Below are 18127 nucleotides of genomic sequence, written 5' to 3' on the forward strand. Positions count from 1 at the left end.
GAATGAACAAAAAAACAAATCACGCTTATTAGTAACGAGTAACGAGGCAGAGTAATGCGTTATAATATTACAGTTTTGGCAGAGTAATACTTTACACTACTTGTTACTGGGTAAAATAATATTACAGTAATATATTACTATTAACTCGTTACTGCCCAACACTGCACGCAAATACATCATTATTTAAAGGGGTACTGTCACCTAAAGGGGTACTGTCACTTTAAAAAGTCATCTTAAAATATGAGTTAATATATTTATGATGTCATTGTGGGAATGCGCAATTATAAGCCAATCAAATTAATTGACTGTACTTAGACTGCTTACTGTACTGGTCAGCTGTTGTTGGGTGGCGAGGGGCAGATTACACTGTGACATGACTTTCAGACTATTTCAGACCGTTTTCAGAGAGACCACGTGACCTACTGTAATTTCTGGGGCCTTTAAATATATATATATATATATATATATATATATATATATAGAAAAAGTTGAAAACCTTCCATAAGAAGGGACTGCATCACTCCAGGGAACTGCAATGGACAACTGCTTATTTCATGATTGCCAGACCCATGAAATGGGTAGGCCTACATAAGCAAATGTCGGTCTGTCTGTCTGTCCTGGTTTTCTATATAAAGGGTATATATGATGATGACATGATGATGACATGCCTACAAAAGGCATGATGTCATAAATGATGATGACAGACAGGGGGTCTGGCACAACCAGGTTGACCTGGTCTAGTTTTTTATTAGCACGACGCGTTTCGCTCGTCAAGCTTCATCAGGTGCTATATACATGTATATAGCAAAAAAATCATGAAATAAGCAGTTGTCCATTGCAGTTCCCTGGAGTGATGCAGTCCCTTCTTATGGAAGGTTTTCAACTTTTTCTATAGTTTATGCATGCTGACTACGACTTGCACCTCATATGGGCCTTTCGTTTGGATGTGCAGGAGTCTCTCCTCTTTGTTATATATATATATTTATATTTAAAATACATTATTATTTAGACATGAGTCCCGGCGGAGATGTGCCCTCTACTGATCGCACCTTCCACGTTAATAATTATATTGTGACGGAGGATCATATTTAGAGGTATAATGAGGTGTTTTACTCAGATGTTACGGTGGCATTTACTGTGAAAACCTAAAGCTCATGTGCGTCCCTCAGTCACGCCTCATGTCATGCTCCATATATAGCTAAGACAGAATTAATTTGCAAGTGTGACACGGCAACCACACATGCAAATTCATTCTGTCCATGTCCCTTTTATGCCCATATATGGAGATCCCTGATGTCATCAATATTAAGCCCATACCTGGGAATGCCCATATAAGGACATATAGGGAGCGTTCGGAAATGCGCACTCAACGCACTGGTGTGCCATGTTGTCGTTCGTTTATTCGGTGCACTTGGTGCGTTGTCGTTCGGAAATCCAGTGCGCGGCGCACCGGTGTGCTGAGTGCACGGCACGCACTGACCGACCCTACTCAGAATATGGGGTTTGACGGTGTGGTGCGTCAGTGCAGTGTTTTGATTGGTTGCAGTGTCTCGAGCGCTTCTCATCTGTGAACAATGGAGGAATTGATAACAAAATGCACTATTTGCAGCTCGATAGGTCCTTTTGGGGTTTATTGTTACACAAGCATCAAGGTGTGAACTAGCAGCAGGTAGGCCAATGTTATGAATTAAATTACCTTTCAATAGCAACGTTACGTTAGCAACTGCTGCTTTTCAGAAAGTTTTCCTTCTGATAAAGCTCACCGCTGCCTCTTAACTGGTCGTTCGTAAATAAGCCACACTGAATGCACTCTCAACATCACCGCCCACTGCACTCACTACACTGAACACACACCCTGTGCGCATTTCCGAACGCACCCATTGTGTCAGTGTCTGTTGTTTCAGCGCAAGGTCGCTTCTCTTCCCCTTAGGGCGTCTTACTGGTATTTACAGGTAATAACTAGAACTGCACTCTGTCGAGGTGCCAACTTGCGTCTTGTGCACAAGTAGGCCATGTATGGCCTACTTGTGCTCCAGCAGAGCGTGCCATGATGGTGCGCTCACCACTGGAATCACCAGGAATGCTGGTCCCTCATTTTACCAGGTGTTACGGTCATATTTACAGGTAATAATGAGGTGATTTACCAGGTGTTACGGTCATATTTACAGGTAATAATGAGATGATTTACCAGGTGAGGTGTTACGGTCATATTTACAGGTAATAATGAGGTGATTTACCAGGTGTTACGGTCATATTTACAGGTAATAATGAGGTGATTTACCAGGTGTTACGGTCATATTTACAGGTAATAATGAGATGATTTACCAGGTGTTACGGTCATATTTACAGGTAATAATGAGATGATTTACCAGGTGTTACGGTCATATTTACAGGTAATAATGAGATGATTTACCAGGTGTTACGGTCATATTTACAGGTAATAATGAGATGATTTACCAGGTGTTACGGTCATATTTACAGGTAATAATGAGATGATTTACCAGGTGTTACGGTCATATTTACAGGTAATAATGAGATGATTTACCAGGTGTTACGGTCATATTTACAGGTAATAATGAGATGATTTACCAGGTGTTACGGTCATATTTACAGGTAATAATGAGATGATTTACCAGGTGTTACGGTCATATTTACAGGTAATAATGAGATGATTTACCAGGTGTTACGGTCAAATTTACAGGTAATAATGAGATGATTTACCAGGTGTTACGGTCATATTTACAGGTAATAATGAGATGATTTACCAGGTGTTACGGTCATATTTACAGGTAATAATGAGATGATTTACCAGGTGTTACGGTCATATTTACAGGTAATAATGAGATGATTTACCAGGTGTTACGGTCATATTTACAGGTAATAATGAGATGATTTACCAGGTGTTACGGTCATATTTACAGGTAATAATGAGATGATTTACCAGGTGTTACAGTCCACCTTGACGGTCTGACCAGGCTGGTAAGAAGCTCCACTGTGTGAACAGGGACATTGCTGCTCCTTGACACATCCTCCACGACCATCTGATAGCAGGCCTTCAGGACACACGCATCCGGACACGCACTGCTCACTCACCTACAAACACATCAAGGACAACAACAATGTGATGAACGTGTTTGGACCAGGGGTTCCCAAACTTTTTTGTCTCAGGGCACCCCATAAATATATATATATTTCTTTTTTATCCGAGGCACCCCTACATTATAATTTTCACTCCCAGCACCTTATATTTATAGCATATCGTCATTGTCTGTTGGAAATCTTGTACGTCCAAAACCGTTCGTTTTGTATTTATCATCTATAAAATGTACTAAACTAGTGAAAACAGCCGATCTACAAGCACACAGATCGGCTGTTTAGTTTTGTGCGATGGTCTTGTATGAGGAAGCAAGGCTTTGCTTTACCAAAAGATGTACACATTTGAAACTTGGAGATACGAGGTTTCTGCCCGACAGTGATGATATTTTAGTTATTATGTTGCGAGGAAAGCGTTGAGATTTTGGTTAGAACTGACTGAAAATAACTTTGTATTTCAAGTTTAAAATGATACTAAATTTTTTTTCAAGTGTCCAAATACATTCCAAATATTATCAAATGATCTCGCGTCGCGGCACCCTTGGACTGCCGTCGCAGCACCCCAGGGTGCCCGTCACCCACTTTGGACTACTAGGTACTTTGGTTGTCATGTTACATGAACCCAACATCTACTCATACATTCTGTGTGTGGGTCCAGGGGCATGCAGAGAATGTTTGAGAGGCAGGGGCTGACATTTCTAAAAGGGCCTTTTGATGGAAATATCAAAAATAGCTCACAACGCGGTGAGCTTGGAGATCGGCTTTTTTTTCGGTACTTGATACCACACTGAACTAAACGAGTCGAGAACATAATCAAGTCAATACTCAAATCTAGTATGGATTTGAGAGGGCAGAGAGGGAGAGTTTGGAAGGCAATTCTCTTGAATGCTGCCTTCAGGTACAGTATGGCATTGAAAGAGGCATTTCTTTCACCATATTAAAAACTACATTCATGGTCTGGAGAGGGCACTTTTTTACAGACGGATAAAAGGGCAGGGAGGGGCTCAAGCCCCCTTTGATGTCTATGTGTGCACGTGCCTGTGTGGATCCACGTTATCAACCAACCAAACATCGACTCACACATTCTGTGTCTGGGTCCTGACAGCTCTGTTGGCACTCTGATCCCTTGGAGCCAGGCAGAGCACTGGAGCAGTTGAAGAACGTCATGGGTGCTGTGCACGCTGTAGGTGGACAGTATTATGTGCATGTTAAAGTCATGGGTGCTGTGCACGCTGTAGGTGGACAGTATTATGTGCATGTTAAGAATTACACAAAATGTGCTCCTCTGAGCACAGGTCTCTCACGCCTGATTATGCGCTGGCCTCCAGGGAGCGTGTGAGCTCAGTTTCATGCAGCTCGGGCCAACAGTGCTATTAGCTGTAGTGAAATCATACAAGAGTGTAGGATACTCACTCAGAAGTTTTGGCTTTCCAGCGCATTTTAAATGTCCTTGTTTGCAGACACTAGAGTGCAGAAAGGAGACAGGCAAGGAAGAAAAAGACAAACATTAATTTCTCTCCATATTCTTTTCTGCTGAGAACAGAATTGAGGCCCAACTAAACTAGTTTGGCTGCTTATTGTTATGCTCTGTTTTGTATAACAGCCTTGAGGATTCCCTTGGGGTAAAATGGTAGGACCGGTCCTCTTCTTTTAAATACCACAATATTGTAAATCTCTATGCACATTACGCTATTCTAATATTTAAATATTATGTCCAGGCCTCAATGTGTTCCCAAGAACATAAACAGGGGTCATCGCCATGCTGGCTTGTGGTGGACATTTTCGTCATACAAAACGTGGACAATACAAAATGAGTGGACAATAACATTACCAGAAACACAAAGAGCTAGCACTGAATGACCATGAAAGGTCTGCAACTCTGAGAGTGTACAAATGTAAGAATTCATTTGGTTTCATTGTGTACACTCTGAGTTTAGGGCGTCCTTGCAAATAAAACATTAGAGAACCACTAGTACTAGTTGACTCCCAATATGCCATATAGTGTCGTAGTAAATCAGTGTCATACATATTCTGTAGAAAACCTGGAGGCTTGACATTCAGTAATTGGGTCTTATGATCAAAACAAAAACATTATAATGGTGTGTAAAAAAGAACATCTAAAATTGGTCACGGACACATACATTCGTGTACAGCAGGGCATATGAGTGGTGCGGAGCGCAGGGAGCGGAGCGGATTTTTTAGCTGAGTGTGAGCAAGCGGGTTTTAAAATGAGTCTGAGCGGCAGTGGAGCGAGGATTTTCCTCCGCTCCTTGGAGTGCCAACCCTCCTCCGCTCCTAATCGATCCTGTTTGTGTTGGGATTGGGAACGCTTGTGGCAAAGGAGAGACAGGCAGCAAAATAGGCCTACTTTTATTTATTTTTCTGTTTTGGCTGTGATCGACGAACTGAGCAGAGTGCATGGAGCGAGAGATACGCAAATCAGGGTGAGCGACGGAGCGGGGGGGAGCGGCACGGTGGCCGACCAGCTCGAATAGCGAGCGGCACAAGAGCCCTCTGGATGCTCTTCGTCACTCCCCATCTCTCTCCCCATTTCCTGTCAGTCTACTGTCCTATCAATAAAGGCATAAAAGCCCCCCAAAAAAGAAATCAATCAATCAATCAAGCAAGCAAGCAATCAATCAATCAGTCAGTCGACAAAATCAACACTACCATGTGGTTCCCCGGAGCCTCAGGGTGTGCCCAGGGGCCACCATGTGCTCTCCCTCGTAGCAGGGGCAGAGCGAGGCCCCCACACACTGGCCCTTCTCGTTGAGGTAGGTCCCCTCAGCGCAGCCACAGCCGTCCACCCGGGGGGTCTTGATCAGGCAGGTGGGGTCCGGCTGGCTGAGAGCCCGGCAGGAACGACCACAGCTGCTGGAGGAGTAGCTGTAGACCATGCCGGCAGGGCAGTCCACCGAATACTTCTCTGTTCAAACAGAAAACATGGGTTTACCCATTTCAACCTGGAACGCATTATTACACATCATTACTTTAACCATTATTGTATGCTAAGCACTGACTAGCATTGACTTTATCTATTTAAAAAGACATTTGGGCAAGTCTTTTAATATTTTGACCCGATTCTATAAATAAATGGTTCTCAAACTTTTTCATGTCAAGGACCCCCAAAATTACATGTATTTGGCCCGCGGACACCCATCTCAAAATATGTTGTTCCAGGGACGCCCAGAAGCAAATATTCCAGTTACAAATTTTCGCTTTTAAAAAGATATATTCAAAGATTTGCAAAAACTAAAGCAAGATTTTTCAAAAATCTACAAGCTTGCAGTGAGCTTGTAGATCTAGCCAGCCCACATCTACAAGCTAACGACGTGTGTTGTGAGCTTGTAGACGTCGGCTATTTTTGGTTATTGGTTGAAAGTTGTTGGAAGTGTTAAACTAGCAATAGAATAGATTAGATTGAAGAGTGTATAAATTGGTCAAACTATATATTTCATAAAAGCAAACGTTAAAGCCTCGATATGTGCTTTCTTCAACTGGAATGTAGAACATATGGGTTTGGAAAAAATAGAACAAAACATAATACATCTACATCTTGTGCTAATTGTTTAGGAAACAAGAAGTTTCGCTAATCACAGATTGAGACTTTGTCAGTCACATAAATTATAATTTTTTCAGTGATTTGGACTTACTGCAGATGACGTCTCTCCATCCGACTAATGCGATGCCTGCGGCAGAGCAGGCATGCGCGTAAGCGGAAACCATAGCACACATGCAGGCTTCACTCTTTGCACAGGAGCAGGTGTCAGAGATGCAGTTCTATGGAGAGGAACACACATACACACAATTTACAATTCAAGCATTTAGCAGATGCTCTTAATCCAGAGGGAATTACAGTAAGCAAGGGCAGCACATCAATACACCAAATGCATAGAAATAGTAATCTAAAAAACATAGGAAGAACCAAGAACTATTCAGTAAAATCTATACAAATCGAAGCTACACACACACAATACATGATGATGATAACTCAAAATCTTACATCAACGTAGACTTCAGGGTTTATCGTAGAATGGCAGCTTGCAAACTTCCCTGTTGGGTCTGACAGCATGGTGCACCAATGCTTGGCATATTTCTCTGCTCAAACAAACAAACAAACAAACATTGTGTTATTAACCTATATTTAGACCTGGGACACAAATCAGTGTCACTTTAGATTTTAACCACTTCATTGCACTTTATCCATTATTTTATGCTTTAACTATAAAAACTTGCAGATACAAGCTCACAGCGCTGCAAGCTTGTCGATCTGCTATTTTTATTTTATTTTATCATAAACATTTTTGCAAATATTTGAAATATATATTTGTAACTCAACTATTTGCTTCTGGGGGTTCCCTGATACATAATATTTTGAGATGGGGGTTGACATGAAAAAGCTTGAGAACCACTGACAGAAAATTTCCGAGATTTGCAAAAATATTCAAGATTTTTCAAAAATAGCAGATCTACAAGCTTGCAGTGCTGCATATCTGCTATTTTTCAATAGCTAAACCATAAAATAATGGTTAAATCGGTTCAAGTCTAACGTGACACAGATACGTTCCAGGTAGATCGTCCAGTGGTAATATTTGCACTCGGAACAACAAAGTCGTCACGTCATGCACCTCTTTCAACATTTGCGCTGCAGGGGGTCCCGAACGAGATGCTCGCGTCTTCGCAGCTCGATTTGGACCTCCAGGAGTTGGCGAACGCCACGGCTTGCCGCTCGGTCAGCCCACAGCTGGTCTTGTAATCATCAGCCTCGATGTCGTTATAATCTCCACAAAGTCCTGTAAGTATACAACACAAAATTAAACTAGAAAGGTACACTTCTGGTGAATATGACAGTAACTGCTTCCAAGAGTGGTTACCCTGACATGAGTCACGAGGAATTTAATTCCACTGGGACATTTATTTTGTCTTACCATTTAAATGACATATTGTGATGTGATGAAGACAAGTGAAGCATGACCGATCCTGTTTGATTGGATACTATATTGTACCCACTGGCGCCTGTTCAATGGAGCCAAGGGGAGCAACGGCTCCCCCAGATCTGCAGCCCCCCCCCCACAGGAATATTGCGTGCCGATCAAACAACGTGAAGTGCTTTTGCGTACTTATTTAATTATTTATTTAGCGTCAGACCCTAGCTCTGGCGTCACTTACTGCACGTTAACACGTACGTCCTTTAAGTAGACCTAAAAATAAAAGTAGTGTGTTGACTAATCATTACAAGTGTCTCTTATTTCTCTTATTTTGAAATCCGATTTTAGAGGAAGTCCGTCTTAACCCAGCTGCCATGACACTCGAAACTCTAGTGTAACTAAGTAAACACGGACCCACGTGGATTAAACAATATATTATAGCCACAGTTCATATTTACGATAGGATATTTAAACCATGCTGTGACTTAAACAAGAACACACTTTGGAAATACGGCACGTTAACCTCTCGGAATCTCCGTAGCAGCATACAGTATTATGTGAGTAGAGCATCTCATCTGTCTCTCTGTCTGTCTCTCTCATGCTGGTGTGTTGTGTCACAATGTTTGAGAAACACTGCGATATCTCCTCTTATTCCACTTCTCACTCCACCTCCGCCTCCTTCTACCTTCCTCTCCGACTTCTTTCACTCTACCTCTGCTCTCCCTTCTCCTCCTCCTCCTTGGTCTACTCCTCTTTTCCCTCTTAGAATTTATCGCTCTCCTCTCTCTGCTCTCTCTCTGTGGCATCACAAGGCTTTCACGTTGTGGGAGCAGAGCTTGCAGCTCCAATAAAACGCTTGCTGTGCAGTTATCAGGTGCAAAAGACAAGATCGGCCATCGCCGGCGTCTTTTCTCTTTACTAGGCTATTATTTATATTGTCTTGCATGAGCAACTACGAGGTGTGCACTGTGCAGCATATCTTGATACAATCTGCCATATTAGTTCTCCGTCTATTCATCATTGCTTTTAAAAATGGCACTGTTGAATAGGATAACTATTTAATGTGCAGCTCTGAAAGGCTTGCATAGACCTAGAGTTCTATTTATTTGGTCATGTCAGAGCCTATTAAAAAAAAAGGTGCGCACCAAGCAACATATCCAGGTCCTCCCCTGAAGCCCCAAAGACACCCGAAAATGACTTAATAAAGGACGACCTTATAACCGCAGATAACCGATTTTCGCGGCGCCGCTTCGCGCCGCAAAAAAAACAAAAGAAAAACAAAATCCAAGATTTGTGCTCCCCCTAGTGGGGACAGAGTTAGGCGCCGGTGATTGTACCATTAGTAAAGGGACAGGAACAGGTCCATTGAACTCAATGGACTTTTGGGGTTACAGAAAAGGATACAGAAAATGGCCTCTGAACTCAATGGACATCTAGAACATTTTAATGAAAACAGTTTTACTTTAGGTGACATAAAAGATACAGGAAAAAAAAGTTAGATAAAAACAGGTTTACTTTCAGATTCAGAGAAAGATAACAGGTTTACTTAAGGTGACATTAAAGTTCTCCGAAGGTTTTAGGACTAGAACAATAGTCTGGTTGCCTTTACTTGCCTATAGCAACCACACTAATAAACATTTCACGTAGTCAGAAAACCCTCTTTAGACTCGCAATCATAAGAGCTCTACATACCGTATGGTTAAATGGATTCTTACCGCGGAGTTTGCCTTTCAGGGACGTAGCAGCGGTGATGTAGACCTGCATTATTGGTGTTAGCTGTATGGAAACTTGCAGTCCGTATGTGGTGTGTACAACCAAATAGAATGAAGATGGTCTGAAGATGGTTATGTCCTCTGTAAAAAAAAAAAAAACACCAACACATTTACAATCACTGATCTGGTTTAAACCAGCAGGTGCAACGCAATCAAACTAAAACGGATGGTATCATTGTTTTATTAAAAGATAAAGAAATGGATGCTCACTCAGTGCCAGCGGGATTTGAGAACTCAGTTTGTTATAAAAGACTTTTCCAGAGTATTCAACTCGAATTGTCTGCAAGTAGAACAACATTCAATAATGTACTCATTATCCTGTTCATACACAAAACCCATAAAAAGAAATACGTCTGATGACGCTTACCGTTGCCCCTGGTAATATGACAGTAACTGCTTCCAGGCATGTTTCAAATTGGGTTTTTCCACACCTGTACATGTCACCATGGACCGACAAAGTCCCGTTCAATTCCTGGAAACAAGTTAAGACGTGGAAATGGAAATGTTCTTAAACCACAAAACAGCACAAGATATAAGTTGTTCATAAAACCTCAGTCGATGCTTAGTCGAAATTTTAGCTGTGTTAGGCCAGGGCTCCACCAAAAAGACGTCGTCGTGCCATCGTCGGACGGCGTCAAAAAATGAACCGGGCTGAATTTGAGCGTCCGACGTTGACGTCGGCAGTGGAGCACCCTTCATTAATTAAAATGGGAGTGTTCCCAGCGTTGGCGTTGACGCGACGCTCGATGCGCCCGGTGGAGCCTGGGGGTTAGGAGAACTCCATTACAGGTACGTTTTGACAGTGCAGCATTGCAAAGGTGAAATAATTACCAAATTATACAGTAGAGCTTGCAGTATTTGCTCTTACTCGAGGCTCTTGAGGCGCAAACATAGATGTATTAACATAACACTTTTCTGAGGACCTCAACGTGTTTAGTCAGTGTGTGTGTCTTTTCTGTTGATTATGAACTGTCATGCTGGCCTCTCACACCTACGTAGCTCTATGGCAAACCTTGAGTCTAGGGCGCAAACGTTTCTATTTCAATGTCCTTGTACTAGAAACAAAGTCTTACTCTAGTTCAGTGGTCTTCAACATTTGGAAACAGTGGTCTTTATATACTTACATTGTATAAAATTGTGTTACAGATTTTTCATAGATGTCATAGACAGCTTAATAGACTTGTTTGACAACACTGTCATTGTGTACTGCAGTGTTTCTCAACCTGTGGGTCAGGACCCCAAGGGGGGTCCCCAAATTATTTTGTGGGGTCCCCAGGTGATTAGCTTAATGTGCAACATTGTTTTTCTCACTCACAGTAAACAAACCAACACAAAGTTTAAGTGTATAGAGAGGGCACATTTCTAAAGTGACAATTTAAGGACTTTAGTACCTCTAAAATGTCAAATTAAACATTGGCCAATTTGTCAAGAGGCAGAAATTGTGAAAAAGCCGATCTACTTGCTAAGCGCCTTGCGTTTGCGAGGCGTTGTGAGCATGTAGATCGGATATTTTCACAATAGAACCGCGTTATACAAAATGTAATGCCTCAACTCTAAGTGCTCGTCAGGGTGTGGGGGTCCACAGTTAAAATATGATTATTTTGGGGGTCGTAGCCTGAAAAGATTGAAAACCACTGCTGTACTGTAGCTTTGTGTTGGATACATTTTATTTTCAGTTAATCCACTTAAACCTTAGAAAACCTGTACTTTATCTGCTATTCTTTCCCCTACACCAAACATCTGCTAATTGCTGAAAATAGCTCACAATGCCTTGCAGCGTTAGGCGTTTTGAGCTTGTAGATCTGCTATGTTCTGCCAACATTTCCCCCAGAATCAAGTGGTTCAAGTTCAAGTGCAAGTTCATGTACGAAAATGTTCCTATCACGCAAACACTTGGTGCCACCCCCTGTAGTATTTCTCAGGACCCACTAGGGGTCCTGGACCCCCTGTTGAAGACCCCTGCTCTAGTTATTGTTGTCATGTGGTGTCTTTGTAAGAGCATTTAGTGCAGACAACAACGGTCTTTAGAGAAAACAGCAAAATGTTGTTGCCTTCTGACTTGTTATTCTGCGTCTGTTACGCTGTTACACTTCCTTGTTTACATTCACCATGATAACGTGGCTGCAGGTAGTTTGCACTTGAGCCATGATATCTCACGTTTTGTCGTTTCCTGCGTTTCTCCTGTTCAGACAGACGGTGACGTGAGGGAGCTTTGTCAAACTTTTCCACTCTAGAACCTGGTCTCACTTTAAGTCTCCAACCCCGAAAATGCTGTTGTCGTCTGAACAGAAGGCAGACATTTTATTTTGACGTTTTCTCATGAAAACGATGTCGTGTGCACATAGTCTTATGTTGTGTTGCTTCCGTGTGTTGTCCTGGTTGTTCGAACTCCTCACCTTGGACAGAATGTAGGAGCAGTCTCCGTGGAAGGTGTACTCGTTGTCATCGTAGGTGGTGATGTGAGAACCTCCAACCAGGGAGCAGGTAGAAGGACAGTCCATGTCCACGCACTTCCAGGCACCTCGTTGACAGGTGCTGACAGCAACCACAGTTCAGTCAATGCCTCAGTTCATTCACAAAGACATCATGACGGAATGCACTTAATTTGGATTAAATAAAAATAAATCAGTGAATCATTACCATTTCATGCATGACTTTGTGTATGATTCTCCAGGCTTGTAGGGCTTGCCTCCGTGTAAGCAGGAGCACTTATCGACGGGAACGCACCCGGACTGCCTGATGTCATCGAAGACGGTTCCTTGAGAGATTAGAAGAGGTTAGACTGACATCACAAAGAGGTTAGCCTGACATCACGAAGATGTTAGTGTGACATCATGGAGGATGTTAATCTCACATTGTTGAGCTATTAGCTCAACTATAAGCTTTGTATTGATTTAATCATAATGATCCCATACAATCATTATGTTCACTCTATTCCAGTGTTAATTTTACACATGCTACGCTGTGTTGCCAGCAGTCAGTGCTCAGTGCTCAGTAACCAGCTCAGTGGCCTTGTGGTCAGACTGTTTGCCCGGATACTGACTGGGAGGTCAGGGTTCGATCATACCACAGATGAACAAAAACAAAAGCTACTGAAAAAGGAGGTGGTTCAGCAAAGCTTACTTACTTACTTACTTCAAGCTGTACATCACTCACCATCTAGTTCAACAAGTTCTGCTCCTATTTATGATTTCGCAGCTTACATTGTGAATGTCTCACATGTAAGGTACACGACCCATAGCCGCAGGACGTTGTTTTTCTTTCTTTTTATTATTAGGGCCCGAGCACACACAGTGTGTGAGGACCCTATTGTAATTGTAAAGATTATTTTATCCGTCATGAATCGTGTTTTTGAGGCGCAAAACGTACTCCAAAAGTTGCGCATCTTTGCACGCACATCACAAGTGGCGAAAAATTACTTATTTTAAAAAATCAAAAGGGGGCGTGGCCTAATGGCTCAATAGCGCCCCCTACGCGCCCTTCAACGGCGCAGCCCCACTATACGGTTCCACCTACAAGTACGAAAATCGGTACACACCTGTAACGTGTCCGGACTCACAAAAAAGTCTCTTGGCGCCATGTCCGAAACCAAATAGGAAGTCAGCCATTTTGACTAATTAGTGGCGTTTTGGCGCATTTTTGGCCGTTTTCACGGGTCGCACTTTAACGAACTCCTCCTAGGGGGTTAATCGGATCAACTTCAAATTCGCTCGGCATACTCAAGACACCTTAACGATGAAAAGTTGTGCGACACATTTCTCATAAATATTTGTCATTGATGTTTTATGTGTGGCCGCAGTAGGGGTGAAAGCCCAAGCAAAATTTCCCTTGTGGACAATAAAGTTTACGTTGACCTTAACCTTGATGTAGAAGACATGGCCCCATGAAGTGAACGGAGATGACGCGACTCTCCAATAGAGGGCTCTGCTACAGTGCAGTCATCTCTTCTTTTTTCAAGGCTGAAGAGTGTTCATTTGACCACAGCTAATATGTGATGTCATGTTCTTTTGACCACGAATAGATGATGTCATGTTCATTTGAGCACGGCTGGAAAGCCTGGAAAGTCATGTGATTTGTACCTTTGGGACAGAAGCATCCGTCGGTGCAGTGATCGTTACAGATCTGGGTTCTCTCGTGGTTACTGCAGGTGTCGGTACAGGGACTGCCACACTCCTGGTACTCCATGTTGAATGGACATTTCTTTGCTATTTAACAAAACAAAAACAAGTGTTAACATTTGACCCATTAAGACCTGGAACGCATTATTACCTATTATTTTATGCTTTAACTGTTAAAAAAATTAAATATACAACGTGCCTGTGGCACCTAGCTGACCTAGCCTTGACGACCATCACCATGCTGTTGTATGCAAAGTTTACATTGTCATTTAGAATCATAGCAAGATATTTAGACAGATATATGCCAGTTTCATTTGTTGACCTGCCATCATATAGTTTGTATATTTACTTGCGTTAGGTGATTTTCTGTGCGTATCTGTGTTTACGCCCATAGCCAATCAGGTAGCAGCATTCTTGGTGACGTCACGATTAACAGCCAATCAGGGACCAGCATTCTTGTTGACGTCACCATCAACAAGTGCGACCTGATATAAATAACAAGGCACACTCTGAAGGTGCACAAGAAGGCCATGAGTGCACAAGATGCAAGTTGGCATCTTGTGCACATAATTATACTCTTTAGACTGATGCTGAGTTCTTGGTTGACCTCTGATCCTAGATTACTGAGGCGCTACACTGTCTCTCTGCATTTGATGTACACGTTTACCTTGTAAGTCCTAAAATAAATAGTTTACTGTACACAAGTTGAAACTGTTCGTACCGCACAGTTGCTGCGTCTTCCAGCGTTGCGGCGTCCCCCCAGCGTGGGAACACTGGCGAGAGTACTCAGACACGGTGGGACACAGGCAGGTCCTGCTGCTGTTGCACTGACACAGGTCATGATTACAGGCTGTGATGAAGGCCTCGGTGTCCAGCAGGTCCTTACAGCTGAGGAAGGCTGGTCCCGACAGGAGACGCCGACACACTTCTGTCTGGAGATCACAGTTCATTGTGGAGTAAGCTGACACAGTTACTAGCATTCTGTAGAGTTCTAAAGGACAGTTCACTGTTCCTAGCATTCTGTAGTGTATTCTAATGGACAGTTCACTGTTCCTAGCATTCTGTAGTGTGTTCTAATGGACAGTTCACTGTTCCTAGCATTCTGTTGAGTTCTAATGGACAGTTCACTGTTCCTAGCATTCTGTAGAGTTCTAACTTCTAAGTGGACAGTTCACTGTCCCTATCATTCTGTAGTGTGTTCTAAGTGGACAGTTCACTGTTCCTAGCATTCTGTAGAGTTCTAATGGACAGTTCACTGTTCCTAGCATTCTGTAGTGTGTTCTAAGTGGACAGTTCACTGTCCCTATCATTCTGCAGTGTGTTCTAAGTGGACAGTTCACTGTTCCTAGCATTCTGTAGAGTTCTAACTTCTAAGTGGACAGTTCACTGTCCCTATCATTCTGTAGTGTGTTCTAAGTGGACAGTTCACTGTTCCTAGCATTCTGTAGAGTTCTAATGGACAGTTCACTGTTCCTAGCATTCTGTAGTGTGTTCTAAGTGGACAGTTCACTGTCCCTATCATTCTGTAGTGTGTTCTAAGTGGACAGTTCACTGTTCCTAGCATTCTGTAGAGTTCTAATGGACAGTTCACTGTTCCTAGCATTCTGTAGTGTGTTATAAGTGGACAGTTCACTGTCCCTATCATTCTGCAGTGTGTTCTAAGTGGACAGTTCACTGTTCCTAGCATTCTGTAGAGTTCTAACTTCTAAGTGGACAGTTCACTGTCCATATCATTCTGTAGTGTGTTCTAAGTGGACAGTTCACTGTTCCTAGCATTCTGTAGACTACAGAATGCTAGGAACAGAAACAGTGAACTGTCCACTTAGAACACTCTACAGTGTAGTGTGTTTAAGTGGACAGTTCACTGTTTCTACCATTCTATAGACTCTACAGAGTGTTCTAGTTGAGGCCGTCTTACTTCAAACATTGGTTCCTTTTGAATTGGGTTTTGGATGAATTATATTATATTAACATTATATTGTTATTCTGGACTCCACTAGAGTAACACATTTACTGTATATTATATTGGCTCTCTAGTCTGTGTAGCCCTTCATTGTATTAGCTGCACAGGGTACACAGACAGACAAACACACACACACACACACACACACACACACACAGACACATGGACGAACAAGGGCAAAAACATAATCTCTGCATCCCTGTCTCTCAGCCTGGTGGAGATGATATTATATTGTATTTGTTAAATATTTAATGGTTTTGGGAAGTTCCTACTGTACCTTATCACTACATGTTGTTAAATAATAAATATTAAAGGATGTTCCTACTTCCTACCTTATCACTACATGCTGTCTCAGTCTGAGGAGAGACCTGCTCACAGGACTCAGTGGGTCCATTCACTTTCCAACTTTCCCCGTAGTCGATAACATTTACACTTTGTCCTGACAAAAAGAAAAAGGAAGTAATATTAACAACTGACAGTTGATTGTTCATACAGTGTTTCAAAATATATCGAACTCAAGTCTCCATGGCATGAGTAATCAATAGGAACAAAAAGTCATTTTGGCGGTGAACTACTCCTTTAAGTATTTATTTATTTATTTATTTTATACCTCCTTCAATGAACTCATTATAGACCTGGACTCCGTTGAAGTCACCACACAGTCCACATGTCTGGTTCTTGAATTTGTCGTCCATTTCAACCTTTAAACCCAGAAATATGTTCTTGAATACAAGACAGATTGAACCCTAACCCCTGCTCCCCAGTTCATTACGATGTAACGAAACAAAGAAACAGCACAGCATCAGGTATCATTACAATGTAACAACACATAATTAGATTAAATTAGATTAGATGTCCTTTGTTATCCACAAGGGGAAATTGTTTTGCTCTGGATAAATGTGTACATTCAAGACTAGACAATAATACATAAATATACACCACAATTGTCATCGTTACAATGTAACAACACGGTAACAGCACATTGTGTATCATTACAATGTAACAACAGCATCATGACACAACATACCCAGAGTGCGTCCTCTTCATTCCAGAAGACAACCAGACCCAAGTTAGCTCTGATCTTCACATAGGATCCTGTCCTCTCAATAGAAACACCATACTGACTGAATGGTATGGAGACCCTAGAGGAGACATGTACCAAGTCCCTCGTTAGTAAACGCAGAATGTTTTAGGGACAGACACAGATGACCAGGATGTTGTAGGGACATTAGGGACAGTATGGACAGAGGGTGAATTAAGTTTAGAAGAGTGGCTCTCAAACTGTGGGCCTTGAGGATATTGCAAGTGGGCCCTCAAATGACAAACTACAGAAACAGTCCGAACTCGCAAGGTGATTTTCATTCATTTATTTGTTTAATATTGTTTATTTGTTCATTTGTTTATTTATTTATTCCTACCACAGCAGCATATTGTCATTGTCGGGCAGAAACCTTGCCCTTTTCAGCATACAAGACTGTCGCACAGAACTAGTGGAAATAGCCGATCTACGATCTCACGGTGCGAGGCGTTGTGTGCTTGTAGATCGTCTATTTTCACTATTTGTAACTGTTTTTAAAATGATACAAAACGTACGGTTTTGGATATACAAGGTTTCCACCCGACACAAACGATATATCCCTTAGGACGACTGACCGATGTTCAACTGCTGTTCTCATGGAACCCTTCTCCACTTCGGCCTATCAACATAATGCAATACATATCTATAAATTGCATCAGCCACAATAGTTTCTATATCTTCTTTCATCTTTTCCTTTCGGCTGTTCGCCACGGCGAATCATCTGCCTCCATCTGACCCTGCCTTCTGCCTCCTCTTCTTTCACATCAACTAACTTCATGTCCTCTTTCACTACATCCATAAATCTCCTCTTTGGTCTTCCCTCTAGGCCTCCTGCCTGGCAGTTTCAACCTCAGTAGCGTCGTTACCCAGGCTTTTATTTTCATTCGCGTTCGGCAAAAAAAAAAAAAAAAAAAAAAGCCTGAGCTAACCTCCTGAAATGTCTGGCATAGGAAGTGGGAGTCAATCTCCCATTGTAGGGGAAGGTTGGCTCAGGAATGCAGGGGGCGTTGCTCCAAATGTTGTGACGTCAGGGCTATAAGCTGCCTAATAGCGAAAGGCAACCGCACTCTCCCTAGTCACGGAAAAGACGCGCTGTGATTGGCTGGCGTCGCTTTGAATGACAACCGCACGGGGGGAATCTCGCTACACCCCGCGGAGGTTAGGGTTAGGGTTTG

General features: G+C 42.3%; 1 protein-coding gene across 1 annotated transcript in view; it reads right to left on the reverse strand.

Annotated features, from left to right (window-relative positions):
- Window positions 1-18127, reverse strand: part of LOC308294274 (mucin-5B-like) — a gene marked incomplete at both ends in the record, with an annotated part of 76263 nt that overhangs the window by 46205 nt on the left and 11931 nt on the right. The window contains 15 exons of the mRNA XM_080737001.1: window positions 2942-3093; window positions 4174-4237; window positions 5764-6019; window positions 6747-6873; window positions 7097-7191; window positions 7722-7886; window positions 9737-9874; window positions 10238-10265; window positions 12190-12328; window positions 12434-12551; window positions 13873-13998; window positions 14633-14843; window positions 16207-16313; window positions 16485-16575; window positions 16902-17016. Coding sequence (XP_080593127.1) covers window positions 2942-3093; window positions 4174-4237; window positions 5764-6019; window positions 6747-6873; window positions 7097-7191; window positions 7722-7886; window positions 9737-9874; window positions 10238-10265; window positions 12190-12328; window positions 12434-12551; window positions 13873-13998; window positions 14633-14843; window positions 16207-16313; window positions 16485-16575; window positions 16902-17016 — 1932 coding nt within the window. The remainder of the gene's footprint in view (window positions 1-2941; window positions 3094-4173; window positions 4238-5763; window positions 6020-6746; window positions 6874-7096; window positions 7192-7721; window positions 7887-9736; window positions 9875-10237; window positions 10266-12189; window positions 12329-12433; window positions 12552-13872; window positions 13999-14632; window positions 14844-16206; window positions 16314-16484; window positions 16576-16901; window positions 17017-18127) is intronic.

The sequence above is a fragment of the Nannobrachium achirus genome (genome assembly GCF_963921795.1).
Source record: "Nannobrachium achirus genome assembly, chromosome: 11".
Lineage (NCBI taxonomy): Eukaryota > Metazoa > Chordata > Actinopteri > Myctophiformes > Myctophidae > Nannobrachium > Nannobrachium achirus.